Here is a 25,719-nt window from a genome sequence, read left to right on the forward strand (position 1 = left end):
TGTTACCTTATTATTGGTACCACCCAGCTCACCTTCTTTTAATTTTTTACAAAATGTCCGTCCCCCATACCCCTAAATGTATAACTCACAAAAATGGGGCCCCCCCCCCCCCCCCCCCCCCCCCTAGACCCTGTCTTACACGCCTTCTTCCACCATGCCGTCATCGCATATTTCCGTATGCCCCCATTCGTTTATTTATATAATAGCGCTCTTGTCGATCGTGTTGACCCCGGGCTACCCGTCCGCGTTCTTGAATCAGGGTTCGCTCTCATATACCCCTCTCCCCTCCTCAGTCTCGGCCTCAGAGCCTTTAGACCTTACTTCTGGCCTAGATACCTTACCCTTCTCGCATCTTTCATCATGTCCAAAGTCACCTTGACGCCAGTCCTGGCGGTGACGGCGGCCGCCTCGTTCTTATACGCTCGCCACGCCGAACTACCCATTAGCTCCACCGTCGCAAAGTCTTTGGCTGTTGTGATTCCCCTCTATGTCGTTGTCTGGCTTAGCTGGATATATCCCTTCTATGTGTCTGAACTGAGAAATGTCCCTACCGTACCAGGATTCCCTCTTTGGGGTCAGTTCTTTGGCATCATTACGCAAGAATGCGGTGTGCCTCAACGAGACTGGCATCAGAAGCATGGTCCTATCATTCGATACTTCTTCCCCTTCGGGGCCGAGCGTCTTTCCGTTGCCGACGACGAGGCCTTGAAGCAGATGACTGTCAAGAACCCTTACAACTACCCCAAGCCTGTTCGTGCCAAGCTTTGGATGGTTCGAATCTTGGGTGAAGGCGTCCTGCTCGCCGAGGGTCAGGAGCACGCGCACCAGCGCAAGTCCCTCGCTCCCGGTTTCTCGATCCAGTCCATCCGCGCACTCGCACCAGTCTTTTGGGAGAAATCGCTCCTCCTAGCTAAGTGCTGGCGCGAGGAGATGACCGCCGAGGGAGTTACTACTAAGTCGTTCGAAGTGCTCGAGTGGCTCAACAGGACTACATTAGATATCATCGGCAGCGCTGGCTTTGGATACGATATCGACTCCCTACGACATCCTGAGACTCCTATTCGGGAGGCCTACCGCCTCGTCTTTGCCTTTGACCTCCCATCTCGCATCATGCACGGAATTCAAGCTTTCATTCCTGCTTCCAAGCACATCCCGTCTAAAATGAACCGAGATATGCAGACCTCTCGAAGCATCATCCTAGACAAGGCAACCGAGATTATCACCGAGAAGCAAGAACAAGCCGAAAACAACACCGGTGGTAAGGATATCATTGCTCTTATCGCTCGGGATAACAAGAAGATGAAGGCTATGGGCGAAGCTGGCCTCTCTTTCGAGATCATGCGCGACCAGATCATGACTTTCTTGGGTGCCGGTCACGACACTACCGCAACTGGTGTAGCTTGGACTGTTCACTTGCTATCCACCCACCCTGAGATCCAGTCTCGTCTCCGCGAGGAGATCAAGGATTACATGCCCTTCCTGTTCGACAAGGAATCTCGCTTTGACGCGGAGGCAATCGCCAACGCGGATCCCGACAGGCTACCTTATCTTGACAACATCTGCCGCGAATCTCTACGCTACATCCCGCCTATTCCCATGACAGTGCGACAGTCCATCGCAGATGATCAGCTTGGCCCCTACAAGGTCCCTGCTGGTAGCGTTATTTACGTCTTAGCCAACGCCATCAACCGACTACCGATGTACTGGGGTCCTAACGCCGATGAATTCGACCCGGATCGGTGGGACAATCTACCCAAGACGTTTACTGCCAACGCTTTCATGACTTTCCTTCAAGGCCCGCGCGGTTGCATCGGCCGCAAGTTCGCCGAGATCGAAATGAAGATTCTGCTGTGCTCCTTGCTCAGCATGTACGAATTCAAGCGTGACTTCGACTCTCCCGACCCCGAGGAGTGGAAGATGTGGCGGTTAGTGCTGCGGCCGAAGGAGGGCGTCACCGTCAAGATTACCGCCATCTAGAATGCACGTATCATACCCTAGCTTTACTTTCGTTGGAACCATTAATTCGTAATCAATCATACCGTATATATGGAGATAGTTGGGAAGTTGAACACGGAAATAAGGAGTAGCCTTATTAGTTGTTAAGGCGTATCTACCATTTTCCTGTTCCTGTTCAAGTTCAAGGGTCTATGTGACATGTAAATTGAGTTGGTCAAATTGGCCTGGCTAGTCACTTACGAGGTGTGCATATGAATTCTAATAAAGCCTTGTTGAGAGTTAATTACCTGTTTTCATGTTTTGCCCTGTGACTTGTTCGATATTTCTAGGAATACCTGACAAGTGTGTGTGTATTGTCTATGTAAAAGAAAAGATTATTATTTTTTTTTTTTTTACAATCACTCAACACTGAAGAAGAGCAGAAGGAGCCACGTCCGTGGCTCATGAGTGGCACACTCACAATACCTAAGATTTAGAAACAGTCGTATATCTATCTGACGCTTCAACCGGGTTCCTCAACTAAGCCAGCTAAGGCAGCTACCTACATGTATGTGAGGTAAGCACAGAGGTAAAGGAGGTAACCTCTACGTTCACCAGGCGGATAAGCCAGCAGTCCATTCCGTGATTGTGCCGTGCAGCAAAGACGTGAGCTTGATCACATCACCTAACTCCGACGCAATTTCGCGCCTGTCAGATCCCCAAATTACCTTGAAGTCTTACTATGCCGTGCGTACCCAAGTAATTAATCTACACACTTCCCCCCAAAGCTACCAGGTACCTAAGCCATACCACGTTATATTTCCCGTAAAGTGGAATGATGATGTAGGTATACATATGCGGTGTCTAATAGCACCGGGCGATCGCATATTTATCATGCATTGTCACGAAAACCGTCAACAGACAAGTAGCGAGTAATAATGATGCGTATTAATCGCGTGTATCGGACTGCTCATGCTAACTAACTACGTACAAGGAATGTAAACAAATGTATATCCGAGACAGGATATCAGGTACCTAGTAAGTAGGTAGGTAGGTAAGGTGAGGTGAGGTAGTAACCAAAAAAAAACGGCTTTCAAAATACATATTTCCCTCCCATAGGTAAATAAACAACATAATGTACCTAAAAATAAACAAAAAAAAAGGAAGAAAAGAATAGGTAGGTAACGAATTTACGAGCTTAGGCTCTTGACGATGGAATCTACCGTGATGGGGTCGCAGGCTGAAATGCCGACGCCCTGGCAGCTGTTGGCGTTGGTTAGGTTGAGGTGGGGCTTGATGACTGGGCTGACGTCGATCAAGCTGTTGCCGCCGCTGCTGCTGCTAGGACTCGTAGTAGGGCTGCTGCTGGGACTGCTGCTGGCGGGACTAGCCTGGACAGAATAAGTTGCAGGTGCTTTCGCGGGTGAAGGAGTAGGAGTAGGCGTAGAAGAAGAAGAAGACGGCGGGTTGGCCTTGGCCTTGGCCTTGCTGTCACTCTCCCCAGTCGACTCGTCGATGTCCGAGTCGTCCGCGATAGAATCACAGACGCTGAGGCCGATGCCGAAGCAGCTATTATCGCCTTCTAGGTTGAAGTCGTGGAGGTCTAGGTCGATATCGGGATTGAAGTTGATTTCGGTGTCACTACCCCTCATCTTGTTGCTGTTGTTGTTGTCGATGTCGTTATTGTCGTTGTCTTTGCGGTTGTCTCTGCGGTTGTTGTTGTTATTGTTGTTGTTTTTCTTTACAACGGTAGAGCTCTTCTGCGAGTCTACGGTGATAGGATCGCAGACGGAGATACCCAACCCGAAGCAGGAATTTTTGTTGTTAACGTCGAGCCCGAGATCGATCGTAGGATCGAGTTTGAGGATATCATCCCGCTTGTGCTCGGCTAAGAAAGCCGGCAGGCCGTGGGCTACGGCGACGAGAGAGAGAACGAAGTAGGTGAAGGCGTGCATATTGTGTGAACCCTGTATAGTAAACTAAAGCCCTTAGTTTCAACTATGGATCTACTCGGCACCACAATAAAAAAAAGATACAAAAATTTGTTTTTTGAGAAGTTGGGGGAAAAAAAGATGTGGTTCTACAGAAGATCTCAGAGAATCACAGAGGATCTCTCAGCTTTCGAGGATTTTTCTGGCTGATTTGCTTGGTGGCTTGATGGCTTGATGAGAATTAGAAAAAAACGGCAGAAATTCGTATCCAAGTGATCGACATTCTCCTGCCTATTATAAGTCGTGCGGATACGCAAGAAGTTATACAAAATTACAATAGCCCGTATTATCTATTTGCGTCGATCGTCATAGCTTGCTCCTAGCCTGGTCCAATTAATCAAAAATAACAACTAACTGATGTATATTACAGGAGCAAGGAGGTATGTATGCAAGTTAAGTTGCTTCTCGTTTTCTTTTTTAAGTTATCAAGGCAAACGCCGTCGCCCAGCCCGCCCGCGTCTAGTCCGTACAGCTGAACCAATGCCCGATTCAGCACTTCCTAAATAGGCAACTTTGCTTGCAGGGATGCCCTTGCTTCCCGGGTTCTCCCCCCAGTCACTTCTCACTTTCTCCCCCACTGCGGAGGCCCGAGTTCCCTTCTTCCCTCTCCCCCGTCTTTCCCCCTGGCCAGCTGATTTGGGGGTCAAGAGCTGCAAGAGTCAAAACTGACAGAAGTACTCAATACTTTCAATACTTCAACACCTTTTTAAATTGCTGGTATGCCTCTCGTGCAGAGACCCCTATACGAAGCGCCACCGGTGAGAGGCCCGACCAATGGGCGAGTATCAATGACAGTCATCACGTCAATGGTTTTGGGACGGGCGTACTTAATCTATCGAGGCATTCATCAGAGACTTGGCCATTGTCAGCGCTTGCATACCTACCTAGGTACATATGTGCAGCGCAGTGGACTTGTTGTTGCGAGTCGCGTCATGGACTTGGAGCACATGAAAAGGGCCCTTGTTCTGCTTGTTTGGGCATAGGTATAGGTACAGGTACACCTGTGATCTCTGTTTTTAAACCTGTCCTACCCGATGGGTATTCTTAGACAATGATACCGAGAGACCGGAATAGTACCTAGCGACCAGGTATGTACGAGATGTAAGGCCGTACGCAAGGGATGGGACGGAAATAAGTAAATACCTAGTAAGCTTCCGCGACGCGGGTAGGATCGTTATGGATAGAACCCCAGGATTTTATTAGTGTTTACCTGGTCCTGGTCACCGGTAATAGAGGTCGTCTGTTGTTGCTAAGCTCTGGCACGGAATTTGTGTGGAGGAAAGTAATTTGCTGCAGCGTGACGCAGTGAGGGAAAGATATTTTAATCGTTATTATCCTAGGATAACTGTTTGCTCTTTTATACCCCTACCTATCTACCTACCTACCTAGGTAGGTACCTTACATCATTACAGCATCAATATTGCCGGAGGATATCACCGGAGTTTGAATAACTCCTTCCCCTTTTTTTCTTTTTTTTTTTTTTCTCTCTTCCGAACGTGGTCAAGATGCTGGGGGTCACCAGCAGTGCCTTTCTCCTGCTGGCCGTCTTCTTAACTTGGGCAATCGTCAAGTCCAAGCTAAAGAAGCGCCGCAACAATGCAAAGGCCGCGGCGCTCGGGTGCTTGCCGCCGCCGGTGCTGCGCAGCACGAACCTGATCGGCAACTCGATCCTGCGAGAGTCCATGCGGGCCACCAAGGAGGACCGCGGGCCGCAGTACATCGCCGAGAAGCTGGACGGCATCTCCCGGGACTGCCACACCGTCAAGGTGCCCATCGTCGACTACGAGGTCGTCGTGACCCGCGACCCCGAGAACGCCCGCGCGCTCTTCACCAGCCCCGACTTCGATATCAGCCACCACCGCCAGCTGAGCTGGATGCCGCTCCTGGGCAAGGGCATCTTCACGAGCCGCGGCGACGTCTGGAAGCACAGCCGCGCGCTCCTGCGGCCCCAGTTCGCCCGCGAGATGATCAGCAACCCGCAGCTCGAGGAGCACCACCTGCAGAACCTGTGGGGGCAGCTGAGCGCCGACGCCGCCACGGGGTGGACGTCCAGGGTCGACCTCGCGCCGCTCTTCTTCAAGTTCACGCTCGACACCGCGACCGAGTTCATCTTCGGCCGCTCGGCCAACTCGCTGCTGGAGCGCGACGGCGCCCGGGAGGACCTCAGCCGCCACTTCAACGCGGCCAAGGTGTGGATCGACAAGCGCGGCGCCCTGGCCAAGTTCTACTGGCTCATGAACAGCACCGAGTTCAAGGAGCACTGCGCGGCGATCCACAAGTTCGCCGACGGCCTCGTCGCCGACCGGCTCGCACATCCGCCTGAGAAGGAAAAGAAGAAGAAGACGGCAGCCGACCTCGAAAAGGGGAAGGGGGCCGCCACCGCGCGCTTCAACCTGCTCGACGAGCTGGCCAAGGAGACGCAGAACCCGCGGGAGCTGCGCAACGAGACGCTGCACGTGCTGATCGCGGGGCGGGACACGACGGGGTGCCTGCTGGGGTGGGTGGTGTACTTCCTAGCGCGGCACCCGGACGCGTACGCGCGGCTGCGGCGGGAGGTGGTGAACCAGTTCGGGGAGGGGCCCGCGGACTTCCGGCGGCTGAGCCAGCTGGCGTACCTGCAGTGGGTGATCAACGAGACGCTGCGGGTGGCGACGGTGATCCCGCTGAACGAGCGCATCGCGCTGCGGGACACGGTGCTCCCCCGGGGCGGGGGGCCCGACGGGAAAGCCCGCGTGTTCGTCCCCGAGGGCACCCAGGTGCTCGTCCCGCTGTACGCCATGCAGCACCGCGCGGATATCTGGGGCCCGGACGTCGAGGAGTTCCGCCCCGAGAGGTGGGAGACGCATCGGGCCGGGTGGGAGTTCATTCCGTTTGGAGCCGGAGCGCGGAAGTGTCTTGGTCGTAAGTCTTTCTCTCCTATCTATCTACACCCACCTACACACTGCCCATTTATTACTCTATTTGTTTTATTTCAGCCGTAATCCCCATCCCGTTGTTGAATCTACAGTTATTATACTGGAAAAGAATAAAAATCGTAGCTAAACTGACATCTGCAGAGCAATTTGGTCGCCAGGAGGTAAGCTACGTGGTGTCCCGGTTCTGCCAGAAGTACGACCGGATCGAGAACGTGGAGGAGGGCGACGGTAGGATCCGGCTTCATCATGCTATTGAAAACCGGTCCGGAACTGGTGTGCAAGTGCGGCTGCACGAGGCGAAGGCTGCCAGGGCGTGAGATGGTCTGCTGGTGTAGTTTTATGTGATGTTCTATGTAATGTTCTATGTAATGCTCTATGTAATGGTTAATAAATTTTGTAATATCTACGAACGGAACCAGGACTACTCGAATACGCGATAGGCTAGAAAATACAGTCCTTGCTGGTGCTTAAAGCTTCGTTGTTTATTCACACTCTTGCATGTATGCTCGACTCTAAGAGAACTTTACCCCTTTTCCTCAGTTGTACCAACATTCGTAGGCAGCTCTTCTCATAGCCATTTTAGCTTAGGCTCCAGCTATAGTAACTACCTGCCTGGTATATAATTCTATAAAACCTGTCTCCAATTTATCTCGCCATGACTAGGTACGCAGCAATATACCGCGTTTATCCCCATAATAGATCAACTTCACCGGGCAGCTCAACCAGACTAGATAGCCCCTATCAGACGTATCCAGCTGCGGCACCCACTCCCCACGTGGGTGAGCCGGAGCATTACGCCGCACGTGTATGTAGATCTCCTGATCCTACCCAACCCAGCCCAGCCCATAAGTAACTACAGCCACGGATAGGTTAGGTACCAACAAAGTTACCATCCACAAAATTCACTATCCGCTAGCTAGAGCCGTGCAACCAGACTAGCAAGTCCAGCTCGATTACGCATAGGTAAGGCTGTTAGTTCCATCGGGATAATCGGTCGAGCTCTTCAGCTCTTCAGCCAGCCAGCCAGCTTAACTTAGTTACCTCTTATCTTTCCACGCTACACCATCATCATCATCGCCATCACCGCCACCACACTAGTAAGTAAGCTCTATCAAGGCAGAAGAAGAAAAGCCCCGGAGCCGAGAATACCCACCGGCCGTAACAGCACGCAGAAAGGGGGTGTCATTTCGAAGAGAGCACCGAAGGGCAACGATTCTTGGTTTAGTAACGTCATCGTAAACGCCATATTCCAAGTTCTGCGCAGCGAATGGCCAGCGTGTAAACGCGAAAGCCGCCGCCACGGGGCCCGGCTGTACGCATGACCCGCGCCCCTTTCGCCGCCCCCGAGAAAAGGTGTCTCGGATTCAACCGCTGGAGAAGACTACCTAGGTAGGTTAGGTAGGTAGGTATAGGTGTTTGGACGCCTTGGAGGGTATCAGATATCTACTTTAGGTAGGTTGGGGGTGGTATAGTAGGTTTGGGTAGGTAGGTACCTAAGGTAAGGTAGGTATGCAAGGAGCATAGTCTATATCACCAGTACATTGCTGCTAGGTAAGGGTACTTTGAGGCCTAATATAGAATATACTGTAGAAATATAGGAAACCAACCGAACAAACGCATAAGTTAAGTCAAGGTCATGGCGTCACAAACTTGTTTTCTGTAACAGCCTTGGTGTAGGAGGTACCTGTAAGGCAGCGGCGTTCTGTTATACAACCACGTCGAAGTAAATACGAGGAGAGAAAAGTTGGTTTGGACACGGCGGGACGAAGAAGTGGCTTGCATGAACTCTCTTCTTGTAACGTGACATTAGGTAGAGTATTAATTATATAAAAAATTAAAAGATAAATAAAAAATAAAAGAAAAGAAAAGAAGCCATCCAAGCTAACCTAACATTTCTCCTTTGTCGTCTGTACTTCTACTGCTTTGTCCCTTGTTTATGCGCCCTTCTCCCCGATGTCGTGATCATGTTACACTACGCCAGGCGGAAAGGTTTGCCGTTCCCAGCTTCCCAGGTCCCCAGCATCGGGTGGCTAATTCGACAATGACCTTCTCTCAGTGGGGGGTGCTGTAAATAGGTACAATACAAACCCTTGCCTGCCTTGCCTAGAACATCGCCTAACCTTGAAGGCGAGGTCGTGCAACGCTGTTTGTAGTAAATGTTTTACAGCAAGTATCACAACCTGAGGCGTTAATGAATGGTTGTTATGCCTCATCGATAGGTATGAATGTACTATATCTGAATATAAACCCCAGCCTTAAGGCTGGTAGTACGTCCTATAGGTAAGGCAGATATTCCAGTGAAACCTGAATTGTTTACCCCAAGGTGAAGATGTACCTAGCAGAAGTCGTAAATGGGGGCAGCATCCGATGAAACCCACCGCGGCATACCTGTTCTGCAGCTTTCGGGCATCACGTACGTACATAAGCAGGTCTGTGGGGGTACAGATCTCAACTACCGTTAAGGCGATCGTTACGATCGGCAAGGTGCTAAAGACTGACGTGCCGCAGGTAATGAATAAGCCGTGTAAATGTGTGTGTGGTATGTATACCTAGGTATTAGTTATCATCGTCCACATCGTCAGATCTTTCCGCCACCCACACGAAAGCTGTCTGTGGCTCGGTTCCAGATGCGGCGCAAGTCGATCCGGAGGCGTGGAACTGATCCAATCAAGAAGGACATCGACTAGTCTGAGGGAACACAACACCATCAGCTCTACGTCGCGTGGTTGCTACGCAAACAGCCACGATGATGGCGAGATTCGTCCAGATCAGTCCGGTGCTCGTGAGCGGCCTCCAGATTCGGATTTTGAAAACACAGCCCAAAAGCTCCCTTGCGTGTTTGTAATTTTCCGACGGGTTCACTCTCAATTCTGTCTACATAGTATTGACAACGAAAAGAGAGGTACGCATTGTACTAATACGGAATGTCTCGGGAGATCGCTGAGAGCCACCAGCGTTTAATTCGCGACTCTTGATGTACCCGGTTCTTCCGAGCGAAAGGGCAGCTTTTGCCCCAATACCAATACACAACATGTATCCAAAAGTGTCCATGAGGCTCTATGGTGGCTGGCGAACCAGCAAATCGGGACCTTCGGCTTCTTAGTCTTCCTAGTAAAGGCCCTAGACACCTGCGCCCAACCAAAGTGCGTCGTCATGGTTCCGCAACTCGGCAGAACTGACTTGTTACCTGCCTTGGCAGGGCTGCTATTGTCCAGTATGTCGTAGACATGCTCTACATAGTACGGTCTACCCACTCCGGCCACTCTGCCACTACGTACGGCCCTAAGATGGCTAAAACTGCTCGACGTTGTTATTCCGTTTAAGACGGTCTCTACTAGGTAGGTACCTAAAGTACCTGAGGTAGATATGTATTCATCCGAGCAGACAGGTCCATTCAACAGAGTAGGGATCATCGATGTTATACGTTTCGAGCGATCCACATAGATACGAACATGATTCAATGACGAAATCAACTGGTAAGTGAACTAATCAGACGGAAACAAGATGATTTTGATGGGGTAAGACAAGCCTAAGACGCTATTGGTAGACCCAGACATAGAGATGGGAGGCGCAGTTGTTAGTGCTAAGCACCAACCTACCTTTCGATAATATCCCTTTGAGTTCGAGCCCTACTTGTATAAAGGATATTCACGCCGAGCTGACCCCTACCTAGTTTGCTTCCCTCACATGTACTAGGCAGAGCTCTCGCAATTACATACCGTCAATATTGAAAGATCCCTTCACCTCACAACTCACAAGTCAAAATGCGTTTCACCGTCTCCCTTTTCGCGGCCACCCTCGCCGCAGCCAACGTCGTGGAACAGGCACCTCGAGATGCTATGATCACGCCTGCCCCGGTCTTGAAGGGACGGCAGTCGTGGCAAGACAGCCTCTCGTCGGCACTCGCCGAGGCCAGCGCGGCGCAAGCACGCGCCAGCTCTATCGCGCAACAATACGGAGGAAGTGGAGCAGAGTGGCGAGCAGCCGAGAGCTCCGCTCTAGCCGCAGCCAGCTCAGCCCAAGCTGCGGCGAGCAGCATCGCCCAGCAGTATGGAAAGCGTGAGATCGAGGAGCGCCAGGCTTGGGAAGTTGCCGTGTCCGAGGCCGAAGCTGCTGCGAGCGCGGCGGCCGCGTTAGCCAGCAGCATAGCCGCCCAATACGGAAAACGGGATGGTAATGCTGTCGAGCCTCGCCAAGCCTGGAAGGATGCGCAGGCTGCGGCGGAGAAGGCTGCCAGCGAAGTCGTCGCCATAGCCAACAGCATCGCAGGCAACTTCGGCAAGCGCCAGGATTGGCAATCGGTAGTTAGCTCGGCCGAAAGCCTTGCAAACTCGTGGGGCAGCGCGGGGGAGTCGCTCGGCAACTCGTGGGCTTCTGTCGGAAACAGCATCGCCAGCTCTGCCGAGAGCTTCGGCCAGGGGGTCGCCAGCAGCGCCGAAGGTCTCGGCTCTAGCATCGCCAACAGTGCTCAAAGCCTCGGCTCATCGATCGCAAACAGCGCGGAGAGCTTTGCTACGTCGGTCGTCAACAGCGCTGAGAGCTTAGCCTCAACTGCCGCCGACGCCGCACTATCGTCTGCCAGCGATGCCGTCAAAAGCGCCGAGAGCGTTGCCTCTACCGCCACTGGCACCGCTCAAGCAGCTGCATCATCTGCTGTCGAAAGCGCGCACTCGGCCGCCTCAGCCGCCTCTAGCGCCGCGTCGGCAGCCACGGAGACCGCAAGTGCTAGTGCCAGTGCTGGTCCCGATACCAACGCTGCACCGAGCACCATCGAGCTATCGTCGTCGCTGCTAAGCATGGCTGTCGCAGGTGTTGCCGTCCTCTTCGGAGCTGCCCTGCTGTAATTTGACGAAACCGGGATAATCGATGGTGTAGATTTAGGAAAGGCCATCAGGAGTTTACAATAACTATTCAAAGATATACATGAGGATATAGAGACATGACTTATGCAGTCAGGCAAATTTTAGTAATGACACATTATGAAGAGACTTTTCTCCTTTTAATTGAAAGAAGACCTGTCTCGATTTAATATTCCAGAGTTGGTACAAGACGAACCCTGTCTGTCCCAGCAAACCTACCGCAATAGTTTATTAATAAATAACAAATCATGTAAAATGCAGTCAGTCTACGATATAGGTACTAATAAAATGTAGTTAATAAAAAATGGAACACAACTTAAGCAAACGGGTATCGTGAAGGTTGAGTTTGAAAGTTGTGGAGTCCCGCAAGTTTCCAGCCTTGGCAAGCAATTAACGCGAACTAGTCGCGCTATAAGCTTAGTGGGTTACGCGTGTTCCTCAGCGCGACAGGTCGCGTTTTCCAGCCGCCACGCCAATACATAAGCCGAGTTATACAAAATTACACGTTCAGCAATATTCTTCTTAACTTGCAATTCGCCAATTGAATCTTTCCCATCTTATTTTACCTCGCCTCGCCTCACCTTACCTTACCTCATCTCATAGCATCAACTTTATAACTTTCAATTTCTAGAAATCTTAGGTACTCTTAACTTTCTAACTACATCAAACCAAATACTCCACTGCATATAAATATCCACAATTCATACCTACCTCCTGAGGATATCAATCAGTCCACCTCCCGTAGGATTCAACAATCCCACAACCCCTCACGATGCAGCTCAAGCGCAAGCGTTCCGAGTCCGAGCTCTCCAGCTCCTCGAGCGCCTTCGGCTCGCCGTCCCGGCCAGAGCAATTGTCCATGATGGAAATGGACAGCATCGCCAACGTCTCGCCTATCCGCCAGACGTCGCGGAGCTCAACTCCTTCCCACCTACACAGCCGCACCATGAAGCGGTTTCGCAACAGCCGTCCCTCGGATGAAGAAATCCACGGTAAGTCTTTCGAGAAACTACATTGACATGACACGCTTTACGCCCGGACATCTTTCTAATCCCAAACTCCCCCCAGAGCGAACTTTAAACATGTTATACACAGCCCAGAAGCAGCACTTCTCCCACCAGCAAACCCACCCGTTCGCCAGCCTCCCTACACATCGCCAGCCTCACCCCGCGCAGATGCCCTCACAGGGAGCTCAAGCGTCGCTGCACGACTTATGGAAACTCCCCCACGTGGCGCCTACATCAAATACCTCGGTCCCGCCGCCCGTGGATCGTCTGGTGTACGACAGCCCGACCAATTGCGACGACTGCGGCGAGACGCTCCGGGAGGGCGCGGGCGAGGACTCGATGGACCTGGACGGCTTCGGCTCGGACGTCGACGCGGGCTGCGCGGGCTGCGGCAAGCACGTCTGCTCGCACTGCTCCATCACCAACCTCGGCGAGCAGCGGAAGTGCCTGATATGTGCCGGGAGGAAAGTATGGGTTGGCGGCTTGGGGTGGACAGGTGTCTCGGGCATCAAGGTGTGCTGAGGAATGGTTTGTTTCATTCTGGCTGCATGTGAGCTTCGGGTTATGCCCTCGGCTAGGTACGTACAGAAGCGTTGGAGTTTGGGCAAGCATCTTACCGCTAGGCTATGGGTTTGAGTATGGGGTTAAAGCACACTTTGCAGGCGTCGCAAAAGCAGACGACATTGTCGCCAGACATAGGTTCGTAGCTCTTATCATTTGGTCTTTGGGATTCCTTCAAGAGTTCAGCAATGGAAAAGAAAAATCATAAATAATAAAACTATTATAGTGGTCTAGATTGTCTTTATCTATATGCTTTGCTCGCTGTGAAAATCGTCAACGTGGCCATACTTATATTCTTGTCATTTCGAGCGTCCAGGAACATTTATAATCCAACGTCACCTTAGGTACTTGAACATAATTCAGGCTCTTCGATTAGAAGTAAGTACATATCTCATCTTAAGATGTAGTCCATAAAAGAACACCTTGCTACTTGCGACCTCTAGACTTCTATGAGCGTGATAAAGGGTCTTGAGAGCAGTAAGGAGACAGTTCGGAACAGCAACTGCTCGTATGATCAAACTAAATTACGTACTCTTGGCTTAGTTGACCCACGATATATATATAATTCTACTATAAATCTACCTAATCGTATGAAAGAATATCTATCAGGTACCTAGTTAGTTAGTCTATCCGGGCTTTGTTATGAGACAGAACGTTGTGGTTGAGCAGCTCAGAGATGGCATCGCATGCAATGCAAGTACCTAGCTCATATATGCAATTAACAAATTAATAACATTACGAAATAGGAATAAGACCTTCGAGTCTTGCATATCTCATCATACGTCATTCTAGACGTTTCGCTAAGTCGAGCATTCCGATTAAGGCCTCTTCACTGACGGGAACGCGGGGCAGCGGGGTAGGTACCTAAGGTATGAGGTTCAACTGCCTGCTGTTGATTACCGTACCAACTTCTGCTGGAACCTGTTAACCGTTTCGTAATTATAAACCGTCTTTTTACAGTTACTCTTATATAAATATTCAAAATAATAAATATTAATAAATATTAATGTTTGATGCGCTTTTAATAAACGTTTGAAAGGGGTTGAAATATTTAAATATATTAATACATTAAATATTTCAAATCATTTGAATGATTCAAACGTTCGAAAGGCTTTCGAACGTTCAGGCGTTTATCTCTTTCCCGTTGTCCCTGTTACTTTGATCCAATACGTCTCGACGTACGTACGTACGTACGTACCTAGGTAGGTAGGTGGCAAGAGGCCTGGCAAGAGGCCTGGCTGATTGTCTTCGGAATCGTCTATATAAAGGCCTCTCCCTCCCTCCTTTGAAAGCGAGTCTTCTTTCTTTTCTTCTAAGTCTTTAACCCTCAGCCAGCCAGCTAGCCAGCCAGCCAGCCAAGCCACTGTAGCCAGGACCTAAGACCCAGGAGTCATCGTAGCCCCGTAACCTCGTAGCCTCAACACGTAGCATCGTAGCATCGTAGCATTGTAGAATCTTTAATAGCCTCAGAATCCTACTGCTTCTAATTGCGTTTGTACGCTCGTTTGTACGTATACGTACCTTATATCCCTTCCCGTTAGCTCCCGTGGCTCCCGTTGACTCTCCCGTAGGCTTTTGTACCCCTTTTTTGTAAACGCGTAAACGTTCGAAGTCAATTCGAACGTTTAAAAGATTAAATTCTTCATTAAATTTTAATAATTTAAAAATATAAACGTTTGAAAGCACTTCAAATATTTGAGATCTTCTTGAACGCTTGCCAAAGTTATTCAACGTTCAAGAAGTTGGAATTTTTTTAATGAAAAAAAATTTAAATGGTGAATAGACGGTCAATTAACGGTTTACAAGAACCAGCGGAAGGTGGTATGGTAACAGGTACATTTCCTACCCGGACCAATCCGATCTTCCCTTGGTCTTTTTTTACTTCGTATGATGAACATAGGGATTTCTTAACTGACTGACCCCTTTGTCCACCAAGGTTCTCTTTCATACAAGGTACCTAAGTTCTATCTGCTTCGGGGATTACTTACAATACTTACAAAGGAGGTACCGTACTTCGCGTCGTGAACATGAAGCTCAAGGGAACCCGGGAGGCGAGTCATGCGGATAGCTGGTACGACGGGAATCCGAATAGCTTATCCAGCCAGCTCGACAGCTTCCTCGGTGATGTCCCAAGCTCTATCGACGACAGTGGTCTCCCAATTCCTGGTGCCAAAGTCGTGATCGCACCGTAGGTTTTTTCTCTCTTTCCTTTTCTTTTCTCTTACCTACCTAACCTCATTTTACACGTCCGTTGTTATTGCGGAATGTCCTAACTTGTAGCTTGCCCAAAGGCATGCGGGCTATTCGTACTCAGGACCCTGCGCAGCCTGGGCGTATAAGTGTCTCGACCTCAGCAAAGCCAAGCGAGTCTTCATCCTGGGGCCTTCGCACACGTACTATCTCCGCGGATGCGCCCTTACCAAGTTCGCCAAGTACGAGACGCCCTTTGGCGACCTGACCGTCGACGAGCATGTCGTCCAGCAGCTGTGCGACACGGGCAAGTTCCAAGACATCCCCAGCCGAGGAGACGTAGACGAGCACTCGCTCGAGATGCACCTCCCGTTTCTCTACAAGCGGATCACGCAGACGTTCGCCTCCGAAGCCGAGTACCCTACCATCGTGCCCGTACTCGTCGGGGATAACAACGGGCCGGAGGAGAAGGCGTTCGGCGAGCTGCTGGCGCCGTACCTGCGAGACCCGGACAACGCGTTCGTCGTGAGCTCCGACTTCTGCCACTGGGGGTCGCGGTTCAGCTACACGGCCTACGCGCCGGAGGGAAAGGTCGACGAGCTGCAGTCTCTGAGCCGCAGAACGCCCAAGCCGACGAACCCGCCTATACACGAGAGCATCAAGCAGGTCGACCAGCTGGCCATGGACGCCGTCGCATCGGGCGACCACGACAAGTTTGTCGGTAACCTCCGACGCACCAAGAATACCGTCTGCGGACGCCACCCTATCGGCGTGGTGATGGCGGCCCTGGAAGCGCTAGCGGAGGAGAAGCCGGACCCGGACAAGTATCGGTTCAAATTCGTGCAGTACCAGCGCAGCAGCTTGGTGGAAGATGTCACAGACTCGAGCGTGAGCTACGCGTCTGCATACGCGATCGTCTGATAGACGATAAAGAAAGAGAATAAGAATTTGGGGAAAGGGGATTGAGGATTGGGGAAAGGGGATTGAGGATTGGGGAAAGGGGATTGAGGATTGGGGATTGGGGGAGTTAGCGATTAGACGAGCTCACGCTCCGAAATTGATAGATGCGCTACGCAGTTAATGACAATTAAATTTAATTAATGGTACGGATGCTTTTTTTTCGCATGTCTACGATCCAAGTCAAAAGGTAGTGTTCAAATCCGTATCTGGAGGATACTGAAAACGCTGCCATTACTCAACGCCAACCTTAGCTTCTCACCTACTCACCTACTCACCTACTTGTACAATAACTAATAGTACGTAGAAGTAATAGGTGACGATAGGCGTCATACACATACTTGCAAGACTAAGGAGGTTGATGTCTTGAAGAACGTATTAATAGTCACCTTGATCGAGCCCGTGGACTGGACCTCATTGCCTCTATAGTGGCTGATACTAGGCATAACCGATGGATCCCACCGGTCGGACTCGGATAGGTTTACGATGTTCGGATTTTGCCACGGTAATACAACATACAATCCATAGAACGGATATTCTCCAGTTTCTAGATTAGTGGCACGTGTGATAGTTCGGTATTGATGGATGCCTAGCGCTGGAACTGAGATCCGAACAATCGGTCGTGCGACTCAAACTACGTATTAACAAAAGAGGGATTCTTTATCGATCGAGTGGCTCAGCCTGACGCAAGTGTCTTATAACGGTGTCTTGCGAGTTCTCTTGGGGCTATGTAAGACCAGCCAGTCAACTTTGAAGTCTACTGTGCAGTGCAAGTTGCGTATTCAGCCTTAAATAGACGAGAATCGGAAATGGCTGTGTGTAGGCGGATGTTTATTAGTGCGGTTACCCCAGTCAGGAATTGTTCTGGACGTTTGGTTAGGTACCTCGAGCACACCTACACCTATTCATTCACGAGGTCGAGAGATATGGCGGTGATACATGGTATAATGCTAGAGACTAGATATTGTTTGTTAGGTTAGGTAGCTAAAAGCGAGGTTCGGCCGAGGCTTTCAAGATATCCTATTACATTTCCTATAAACGAAGATCTTGATATAAAAGGGATGGGGAGATTGGGGTACTGAGATGTAAGATGAAATGTTGAAGGATTGCAACTAAACAGGGAAAACGCAAAAGTTGATCACTGCCACATCGCCCTTGGGTCCCCTAAAACTACTATGTACCTCCCTAAGGTAGGTACCTAAACAATTAAGCTAGTGCTGTACCCTGCCACTCAATCTTACATGCAGCTCATACCCTGAAATACCTGAAATACCTTGATGATTCTCTGCTGATGGAAAAATGAATGATAATTCTCGGCTTTAACCTCGAACGGTTCAAGCTTGCAATTCTGCATCGATGATAAACTAACTGATCCCATGGGTCCTCACATACCGGCTGACTGGGTGTTAGCTGCCGTAGTTATTTACGAATGCGTGCAAACTTGGGTAGGCGATTCTCGCATCTGATACAACGTTGGAGATTCAGGTGATGCAGAGCCAATAATATTCGAGGTGGACCATTTATAGGAGACGGGGCCAGGTAGTGTTACTGTAGGCTAGCACTGGACTGGATACTGGACTTAGGTAGCATTGGGGCTAGCACCGAGCTATTACTGGCTTGCATGGTACGACGCACAGGTATTGTATATTGCCTAAAGAAGTATTTGTGCCACTTTTCGCGATCCACCTTACTGGCCTAGTTCCATCCAGACCCTTTTTTTAGCTTCACCTTGTCAGCTTGGCTCCTGTCTGCAATAGCAAATTACCAACTGTCAAAACCGTCTTTCTTTCTTTCCTTTCCAAACACCGTCGAGAATCTTTTTATTTTTATTTTTATTTTATTTTTTACAATTTCTTTCAAGCGCTACAGGAAAACAAAAATATCGATACTTGCTCGGGCTAGGACGGATAAAAAAACGAGACATCGACGACAACTATCTTCAAAAGCAAACCCCCAATCCTAGTTCAAGTCTGCTCCCTAGCAGACAAAGCCGCTGAAGCGCCATGAGTGTAAGAAATCTGCCCCTTGAATGTTTCAATGGCTCCACTGCCTATTAAGAATTCCACGCGAATTTCCTATCCTTCCTGTAAACTTGCTATTTTCATTTTCATTTTCATTTTCATTTTTGTTTTCATTTTTTATTAGTTTTTGCCTATCCTCACAGAACTGGTCTTCTGTATTCTGTATTAACAAGTTACTAACATCATGGCACAGTACGGGTTCGTTAATTCCCCCTTTTCCGATCGTGAAATAATAAATAATATTGCGACGAAAGCTGCTGTTCAAGTCGATTAACATAGCATGCCTATTAATTTAGATACGGTGGGCAGCATAACCCTTTCGACGAGCGTAACGGCGCTGTCGACAACAATTATGGACGACAAGAATACGGAGACGAATATGGCTGTATGTTCTATAAAGACGACACGCGACGCCCTATGAAATTACGCTAATGAAGCATAGCAAACGTCGAGATGGCCTCGCTCACCCAGAACCAGGGCGGTTTTGGAGGCGGAAATGCGAACTCTATCTTGAACGAGGTCTCGGAAATCAACCGCGGGATCGACACGATCGACCGAAACCTCGACCAGCTCAAGGTGCTTCAGCAAAGAGCCCTCGACGATGCCGACACTTCTGCTTCCAGCAACACCAACCGTCAGTTGGACGCTCTTAGCTCCCAGACCATGGCCGAATACAGATCGCTTACCGAGCGCGTACGACAGCTGAAGAGCAACCCCGAGAGCCAGCAGAAGTTTGCTCAGCAGGTTCGTCGCGTCGATGGACGATTAAAGGATGCGATCAGGGCCTACCAGGGTGTCGAGTCTGCGTTTCGCAAGAAGACGCAAGAGCAGATGGCCCGACAATACCGTATCGTGCGACCCGATGCCGACGAGGCCGAGGTGCAAGCTGCTGTCGAAGATCAAACTGGTGGCCAGGTTTTCCAGCAAGCGTTAATGCAGAGCAACCGTCGTGGCCAAGCCCAAGCTGTCTTGAGCGCCGTACAAGATCGCCATGCTCAGTTAAAGAAGATCGAACAGCAGATGATCGAACTAGCTCAGCTGTTCCAGGATATGGACACGCTCATTATACAGCAAGAAGTTGCTATTGTGAACATCGAGCAGAAGGCCGAAGAAGTGGTCGAGAATCTCGACAAGGGCAATCAAGAAGTGGGTGTAGCTATCAACACTGCTAGGGCGACGCGAAAGAAGAAGTGGATTTGCTTGGGTATTGTCGGTATGTCTAACTCAACTTCGCAACTTCGCATGTTACCTGTTATGAATAATTCGCTGACATTCTGATCCAGTTGCCATTATTGCCGTTATCGTCATCATTGTCGCGGTATACGTATCAGTTACGAATGCTGCGAAAGGCGGCAGCAACTCCAAACGTGACCTTATACAACCAAGCATTCGGTCGTTGTTCCAAAACACGGCTCTTCCCCAGCTCCTTAGCGAAAGAGCCCATCCTAGGTCGTTTATCGCTATCGGCGGGCGGCCAGGCGCGTAATACCAAAAATTATTACTTATTTCTTAGCTTTCCTATGATTGAGCCTCATCGCAGCCTACGAACTAGCTACCTTACAAGCAAGGCTGATAGATGATGGGCTCGTTCGCTATCGCTCGTCATCACCTACTATTCACGAACTGAGGCACGCAATCTCCTTCGTGTTCGCTTCGTATATCATACCTCCCGTCGTCACTATACATATTTAACTTAGATACCTTTTTGAGTGGTAATATAAAGCCAAGCCGCTTCATTCGTCAGTTGGAAGCAAGACTCGATATTGGATTCCCGATGGACGGATAGTAAGGGGGTTTGGTCGCACACCTACTGATAGAAAGGGGCGGATTGTCTCTGGTAGCTTTCTGGCTACCTGGTCCTAGGAAAAATATAGTCCTTTGTGTACTCGGTCTTATTTTTAAGCAGGCTTGGAGAAGGGGAGTTGCTCGCTTTTTCCCGGCGTTCGGACTCACTATGCAGAATTTTATTGAGTAATTCTTTTATCGTTGGACTCGAACTTGTATTGATGTTGATTGTGGATCGTGTGTATTGTTATTGTTTACGTAGCGGATATGATACATCAGGTACAGAATGCCGTGGAACTTTTCGTGTAGAGTGTCATAAGATGTGTGAAGCATTTTGTGCCGATATGTTACATATTATGGTAAACAATCCCAATACTAGGAACCACGTGGACAAGTAAATGTGTATTTCTATGCCGTCTAACACTGGAACTACGTCGGCTACCTATTTTTGTATTGCTCTCTATGTACTACTTCGTACGTATGAAGCTGTATCGAGTCAGGTGTTGGAGTTTGTGTAAGTGCATGCCTCTATTTTGGGGGTATCTCAGGGGTTTATCACGGATTGATGCATATAGCCAGTATGCTAAATACCACTAAACATGTATTTAAACAGCTGTAACCCGTTCACATGCATCCTTGGTTCGAATGTAGGGCCCATTTCTAGGCCCATTTCAATAAAGCTACCGGGGTTAAAGTCGGCAGCATCCTGGCAGTTAGCGTGCCGCGAACCGCGACCGGTCCAACTTGAGATAAGCTTGTAATTACCTTGGAATTACTTCGTACATTAAAGTAGAATAGACTCGATTTTATGCAGAGAACACCGGCGATGAAAGAAAATTGTTTGCTTAACATTAAATAAAGAGCATTAAAGTCATTAAAGTCATCAAGTTCATCAAGTCACCGTTAATTTCATCATATACGTACCCGGCCAAGCACTTTTGTTCATGATCCCCTTGTCTTTATTTCTTCTTCTATTACATAGTAGCAGCTTATTGGAAACCTCCAAAATGTTCAGGTCTCTCGCCGAACAACCTCAAAGGAGATAGCATATAGCCCATCAAATCCTTTAAAGCGTCCCTTCGGCACACGAGAAGGTATCCCGATAAGGCCGATGCTATGGGCACGATGAAGGAAAATAGCGGCGATGCGCTCACCACTTACCAAAGCCGAATACCAACCCCGAGGTCCTCGCATAGCCGTGGCAGTTACGAGATTGGCGAATCTAGTGCTGCCGCAAGCCTCAACGAGCCTTCGACAGGTACGACAACAATAAGCCGTTCTTCTCGCATAGACCACGACGAATCGAACTCGAGCCCCTATGCGCCGGATCAGGGAGGTAAGGACTCGAATCATGAGGTGCATAAGCGGCGCCGGCCACACAAACCCCGATCGAGCGGAGGCTTTCTCCTTGCCAATCCCCTTATAAACGAACCACAAAAGCAAAGATCGACGAGTCGGGATGACGGACGTAGACGATCACGCATACCGTTGGATGGCCGCAAGGGAAAGGGGTCCCTGGCTGTACCGGACAAGTCCAATGCGACGGGCACTTCTCCGATGGGGCTGGGTATTGATGGGCAGGAGATGAGGAGGTCGAGCGACGGTCAAACACGACGAGCAATAAGCCCGGCATCCGAAGAAGAGAGGCGGCATAGCCACGGCGGACGAGGAATCTCGAGGATACCAACTCCAACTCCGCGACCTAGTACGGCCCCTCTCGATGTCGATTCTACCCAGATCGTGAACATGGCTCTTAACTTGAGCGAATCAAGACGTCTGGCCGAGAGGAGAAACATGTCGAGTCCGATACCTCCCCGTCTCGCCCAACTTCCTGATAATCTGGCTGGGGGTAGTCTTAAGCACCACTTGCAGCAGCAGAGGAGGACTTCCCGTACTATTTCTCCACGACCTGATAAAAGCTTGTCTCCGAGGATTATTTCGACATCGTCGATGGCTAGCCCGCTGCAATCTTTCGATCACGACGGCGCCTATCAATACCATTTCTCCTCTTCAACTCTCAATCGGGCGCAGAAGGCAAAAGAACACCTCGAGCTGATGGCTCAGTACAGGAGATTATTGCAATTTCTCCCTCCACTCAAGCAAGATGCCCGTTCCCGACCTTCCTCTTCTGGTCTTTCGACGTCCTCCGGGGCCCTTGGGTCGCCTTTGAACCCTATTACTGGTGCACCACAGGTCTCGCTAGGTCGACCTTACAACCCCCTTCAATATATACGAAATCGGAAGGTGCGAGCCCGAGAACGCAGAGCTATTGATGGGGAGGCACAAGGGTTTTCGGACGTCTCGAGGGTGACGGATTGGATCGACGAAACGGCGACGTCCGCAGCTACGTCGGCTCTATCACTTGGGCCTTCTTCTCTTCCTCATTTTCCAGGAGCGCACGAAAATCCCGATCAAGACCTCCCCCCTTCTAATATTCCAAGGCCGATCTCGACGGTAGCGAAACCTAAGCGACTGAGAATAGATTGGACCATCGATCCTGCGGATATGCTTGCGGACGCCTACTGGTTAGAACAGGGAGACAACAAATATCTCATCGAAGACCGTCATTATTCCAAGATTTATCCGCGGAAATTGGAGCCTCAAGTTCCGATGAATAACCAGACGAACGAGCCTATTGCATCCGCCCTGCCCGCATCGTCTACTAAGGAGGGCGACGTGGGTGATGTGGCTGCTGCTTCGGAGACAGACCGCACAAGTCCAACTAAGCTAGAGTTCGAGATACCTATCTTAAGCGCGCGAGATCGTGCCCGCCAAAAACTTCAGGATTTGAGGGGGATGCACCACAAACCGAACGCCTCCCATAGCCACGACTTCTTACGGTTCAGGAAAGGTTCCTTATCCGATACGTCGGATAGCGAGAGCGACCGCAAGAGACGAAATCGTACCGGTACTATTAGTGCTAGCGGTACGGATCTGCTAGAGAAGCAGATGATGGATATGCTGGCAAAGGAGGCCGATGAGGAACAGAAGGTTTCGGACGAGGCTGATATCGGACGTCTCAAACAGCTGCCGGCAAGGATGGCGACGCCCGAAAAGGCTTCCCATTCCCTAGAGCAAATGCATAGCGGCAAAGACTTACGAATCGACATGTCTGACAACTACGAGAAAGTCGGCCGCGGAAGGGTATCGCAGGGGTCTTCGGTAGGTTCGGGACGTGCCAGTCTCGAGGTCCCCGGTCAGAATTACAGAGTATCGATGGACTCTTTAAGGCCGGAGTCGCCAGAGACAAGATCACGAGGTCGTCATCTTTATCTGCCGACTACAGGCGTGGATGTCTCCCCGCCCAATAGCCGACCGGGATCTCCCGGGCGGAAGCCTTTCTCAAGGGTCAAGAGCATCTTTCGCGATCGTAGTAAGGAGCGAGAACGTGGTGCCGATTATCTGGTTCGCGAGAGAGGCGACAAATTGGACAGTCCCGCCGAGCCGCCCGAACTGCTAAGTCCTACTGCTGGAACTACGGACCGGGTTGGTTCTCCCGACAGGCGTAGGTCTAAGAGCCTGACGCGCAGACTCAACCCGCGGAATACCAACGAGGGTCATAAACCGCAACGTAGCATGGGAAGCATCAAGATGAAAGCTGACGAGCAGCCCGGCCTGCGGAGTATTTTCAAAGGAGGTGCCAAATTAGATGGCATGATACGAGGCGGCGTTTCTAAGGTCACCGAATTGCTATGGAAGAAGGATTCTGACGCCGAGGATGTTTCGTCACCTTCGTCAACTGACGATCCGGACGAGGACACTAAACGAGGCAGAATTAGGAGCTCTTTTACCTTATCTCGTAGCAGCTCGCGGTCGCGGCGTCGGGATGAGAGCAACCGTCAGAAGAATTACCTCGACGTTATGCCTCCTTTCAAATCGGCTTCGGCATCTCACGACAAGCCGGCTGCTGGAGAGCTGGAACCTCTCGCTTTATTACATACTACATCTCGACCTACCAGGTCGCCTAGGTTCGACCGACTGAAACCCCCTCGTATCGACATCCGTAGAGCCTCGTCCTCGTCCCCGACGGAGCTCGAACAAACCAGGTCCCATCAAATCCGCGATTCGGATATATCCGACACGGAATCGCGCCCGCGCGACTCGGTCGATAAGCCGCGGGATGCGCTGACAGATTTGGCCGAGATACCCCCTCTTCCACCTCCGCAGAACCGACCCAGACTTGGTTCTCGGACATTATCGGGGAGCGCTCGCTACTGGTCGGTTTCGGACGCCAGCCGGACCCTCCAAAGCACCCAGCTATCCAGGCGCGAGATGGCACGTATCCGCGCGTTAATAGTATGCTCCGGCATCAAGGCCATGGAGATCTCGCGGCGCGCACACGAGCAATATGCGCTCTCCGCCCTTAACGATAAAAGCGTCGGGCTGCCATGGACCTATATCCGCCAATTCCTACCAGACAAATCGGCCGATATTGTCGTATCAGAGGCTCAGCTATACCCGACTACCGGGCGCATACTGTCGGACACGGTTACTCGTTCCATCCAAGCCTCGGAAACTAGCACGGCGCGATTCGCAGGCGAGACTGTACCTGCGTTGTACAGGCGCGTAGATGCTCTGCACGCCCGCGTGGGCGGCGACCTCATGGAGATGACGCGACGGGCTGCGGACGAGGCGGACGAAGTCAACCGCGACCTGGTGGACGCGCAGCGACTTAAGGCGAAGAGCGTGACGGACACCATGGATAAGATGCTGCGACGCCGGAGACGGCGGTTCCGGTGGGTTCGTCGCGTCGGCTGGCTAGCGGTCGAATGGGTGCTCGTCGGGTTCATGTGGTATGTCTGGTTCGTGGTGATGCTCACACGTATAGTACTAGGCGTGGGAAAGGGCGTCGTAGGAGTCGCGAGGTGGTTGCTTTGGCTGTAGCGCTACCCTCGCGAGGAGGAAGGGAAGGGAGGGGAAGAAAAATTAATACGTCGAATTATTGCGTTACTATTGCTTGGTTTGATGCGTTGCGTTGAGCACCGAGTATAGGAGGAGGATTACTTTTGTTATTTGGACGAATATCTTTGGTAATGATACCCCTGTGGTTGCGTTGCGTTGCGTTTTTTTCTCTTTTTTTGTCCTCTCTTCTGTCTACTGTCTTCTGTCTATCCCGCTTTCTTCTCTTATGACTCTTTTATTATTGTTATACTACTACCGCCAAGATAGTCCACACGGACGAAACTTTTCTTTTCGAATTACAGGTATTCTACGTATCTCATGTAAAACACATGCCTTCAACTGTTGTCAAGGACTACATACCTCCTATCTACCTTACCCACGTGCCTTTTCCTTACAGTGTTATTGCTTTCTACAGCGTGAACTTTGTCTTTTCCGAGCAGGAGAGCATGACTGCAAGGACTGAGAACAACGACACCCTTTCTTTTTTTTTTTTTTTTTTTTGCGGATATAGCATGATTCGGAGTTCCATTACTACTACTACTTAATAATTTACTTACCTTTTATGCATTGCGCGGATTGGAAAAAAAAAGAGAAAA

At 50.2% G+C, this 25,719-nt stretch overlaps 8 protein-coding genes across 8 annotated transcripts; 7 read left to right on the forward strand and 1 right to left on the reverse strand.

Moving 5' to 3' along the window:
* The first annotated feature begins 126 nt into the window (after positions 1–126).
* F4812DRAFT_447528 (cytochrome P450) lies at positions 127–2,239 on the forward strand. The gene has a single exon (XM_047935748.1). It carries the CDS (start codon positions 178–180, stop codon positions 1,975–1,977), a length of 1,800 nt encoding a protein of 599 aa, XP_047785535.1. The 5' UTR covers positions 127–177; the 3' UTR covers positions 1,978–2,239.
* A 622-nt stretch (positions 2,240–2,861) lies between these two features.
* F4812DRAFT_447529 (uncharacterized protein) lies at positions 2,862–4,403 on the reverse strand. Its single transcript, XM_047935749.1, has one exon. The coding sequence runs from the start codon at positions 3,888–3,890 to the stop codon at positions 3,126–3,128; it is 765 nt and encodes a 254-aa protein (XP_047785536.1). The 5' UTR covers positions 3,891–4,403; the 3' UTR covers positions 2,862–3,125.
* Positions 4,404–5,325: 922 nt separating this feature from the next.
* On the forward strand, positions 5,326–7,308 carry F4812DRAFT_447531 (putative N-alkane-inducible cytochrome P450). Its single transcript, XM_047935750.1, has 2 exons — positions 5,326–6,827; positions 6,983–7,308. The coding sequence occupies exons 1-2, from the start codon at positions 5,432–5,434 to the stop codon at positions 7,156–7,158; spliced, it is 1,572 nt and encodes a 523-aa protein (XP_047785537.1). The 5' UTR covers positions 5,326–5,431; the 3' UTR covers positions 7,159–7,308.
* Positions 7,309–10,158: 2,850 nt separating this feature from the next.
* F4812DRAFT_447538 (uncharacterized protein) lies at positions 10,159–12,057 on the forward strand. The gene is made up of 2 exons (XM_047935751.1): positions 10,159–10,179; positions 10,230–12,057. The coding sequence occupies exon 2, from the start codon at positions 10,606–10,608 to the stop codon at positions 11,683–11,685; it is 1,080 nt and encodes a 359-aa protein (XP_047785538.1). The 5' UTR covers positions 10,159–10,179; positions 10,230–10,605; the 3' UTR covers positions 11,686–12,057.
* Positions 12,058–12,160: 103 nt separating this feature from the next.
* F4812DRAFT_447540 (uncharacterized protein) lies at positions 12,161–13,538 on the forward strand. Its single transcript, XM_047935752.1, has 2 exons — positions 12,161–12,692; positions 12,769–13,538. Exons 1-2 carry the CDS (start codon positions 12,473–12,475, stop codon positions 13,227–13,229), a joined length of 681 nt encoding a protein of 226 aa, XP_047785539.1. The 5' UTR covers positions 12,161–12,472; the 3' UTR covers positions 13,230–13,538.
* Positions 13,539–15,098: 1,560 nt separating this feature from the next.
* On the forward strand, positions 15,099–16,426 carry F4812DRAFT_447543 (UPF0103-domain-containing protein). Its single transcript, XM_047935753.1, has 2 exons — positions 15,099–15,456; positions 15,560–16,426. Exons 1-2 carry the CDS (start codon positions 15,296–15,298, stop codon positions 16,377–16,379), a joined length of 981 nt encoding a protein of 326 aa, XP_047785540.1. The 5' UTR covers positions 15,099–15,295; the 3' UTR covers positions 16,380–16,426.
* A 1,975-nt stretch (positions 16,427–18,401) lies between these two features.
* Positions 18,402–20,660, forward strand: F4812DRAFT_447548 (t-SNARE). Its single transcript, XM_047935754.1, has 4 exons — positions 18,402–18,634; positions 18,733–18,821; positions 18,879–19,649; positions 19,720–20,660. Exons 1-4 carry the CDS (start codon positions 18,621–18,623, stop codon positions 19,920–19,922), a joined length of 1,077 nt encoding a protein of 358 aa, XP_047785541.1. The 5' UTR covers positions 18,402–18,620; the 3' UTR covers positions 19,923–20,660.
* Positions 20,661–20,963: 303 nt separating this feature from the next.
* On the forward strand, positions 20,964–25,624 carry F4812DRAFT_447550 (uncharacterized protein). Its single transcript, XM_047935755.1, has one exon. The coding sequence runs from the start codon at positions 21,338–21,340 to the stop codon at positions 25,103–25,105; it is 3,768 nt and encodes a 1,255-aa protein (XP_047785542.1). The 5' UTR covers positions 20,964–21,337; the 3' UTR covers positions 25,106–25,624.
* The last annotated feature ends 95 nt before the right edge of the window (positions 25,625–25,719 follow it).

This window comes from Daldinia caldariorum (genome assembly GCF_022478825.1).
Source record: "Daldinia caldariorum strain CBS 122874 unplaced genomic scaffold F4812scaffold_29, whole genome shotgun sequence".
Classification (NCBI taxonomy): Eukaryota; Fungi; Ascomycota; class Sordariomycetes; order Xylariales; family Hypoxylaceae; genus Daldinia; species Daldinia caldariorum.

Coding starts and splice junctions, on each gene's coding strand:
- F4812DRAFT_447550 (XM_047935755.1), top strand. CDS start 21,338: ATGGGCACGATGAAGGAAAATAGCGGCGATGCGCTCACCACTTACCAA.
- F4812DRAFT_447531 (XM_047935750.1), top strand. CDS start 5,432: ATGCTGGGGGTCACCAGCAGTGCCTTTCTCCTGCTGGCCGTCTTCTTA. Junction 6,828..6,982: donor AGCGCGGAAGTGTCTTGGTC/GTAAGTCTTTCT, acceptor TGACATCTGCAG/AGCAATTTGGTCGCCAGGAG.
- F4812DRAFT_447540 (XM_047935752.1), top strand. CDS start 12,473: ATGCAGCTCAAGCGCAAGCGTTCCGAGTCCGAGCTCTCCAGCTCCTCG. Junction 12,693..12,768: donor CTCGGATGAAGAAATCCACG/GTAAGTCTTTCG, acceptor AACTCCCCCCAG/AGCGAACTTTAAACATGTTA.
- F4812DRAFT_447528 (XM_047935748.1), top strand. CDS start 178: ATGCCCCCATTCGTTTATTTATATAATAGCGCTCTTGTCGATCGTGTT.
- F4812DRAFT_447543 (XM_047935753.1), top strand. CDS start 15,296: ATGAAGCTCAAGGGAACCCGGGAGGCGAGTCATGCGGATAGCTGGTAC. Junction 15,457..15,559: donor GCCAAAGTCGTGATCGCACC/GTAGGTTTTTTC, acceptor GCTTGCCCAAAG/GCATGCGGGCTATTCGTACT.
- F4812DRAFT_447538 (XM_047935751.1), top strand. CDS start 10,606: ATGCGTTTCACCGTCTCCCTTTTCGCGGCCACCCTCGCCGCAGCCAAC.
- F4812DRAFT_447529 (XM_047935749.1), bottom strand. CDS start 3,890: ATGCACGCCTTCACCTACTTCGTTCTCTCTCTCGTCGCCGTAGCCCAC.
- F4812DRAFT_447548 (XM_047935754.1), top strand. Junction 18,822..18,878: donor ATACGGAGACGAATATGGCT/GTATGTTCTATA, acceptor AATGAAGCATAG/CAAACGTCGAGATGGCCTCG. Junction 19,650..19,719: donor GATTTGCTTGGGTATTGTCG/GTATGTCTAACT, acceptor ATTCTGATCCAG/TTGCCATTATTGCCGTTATC.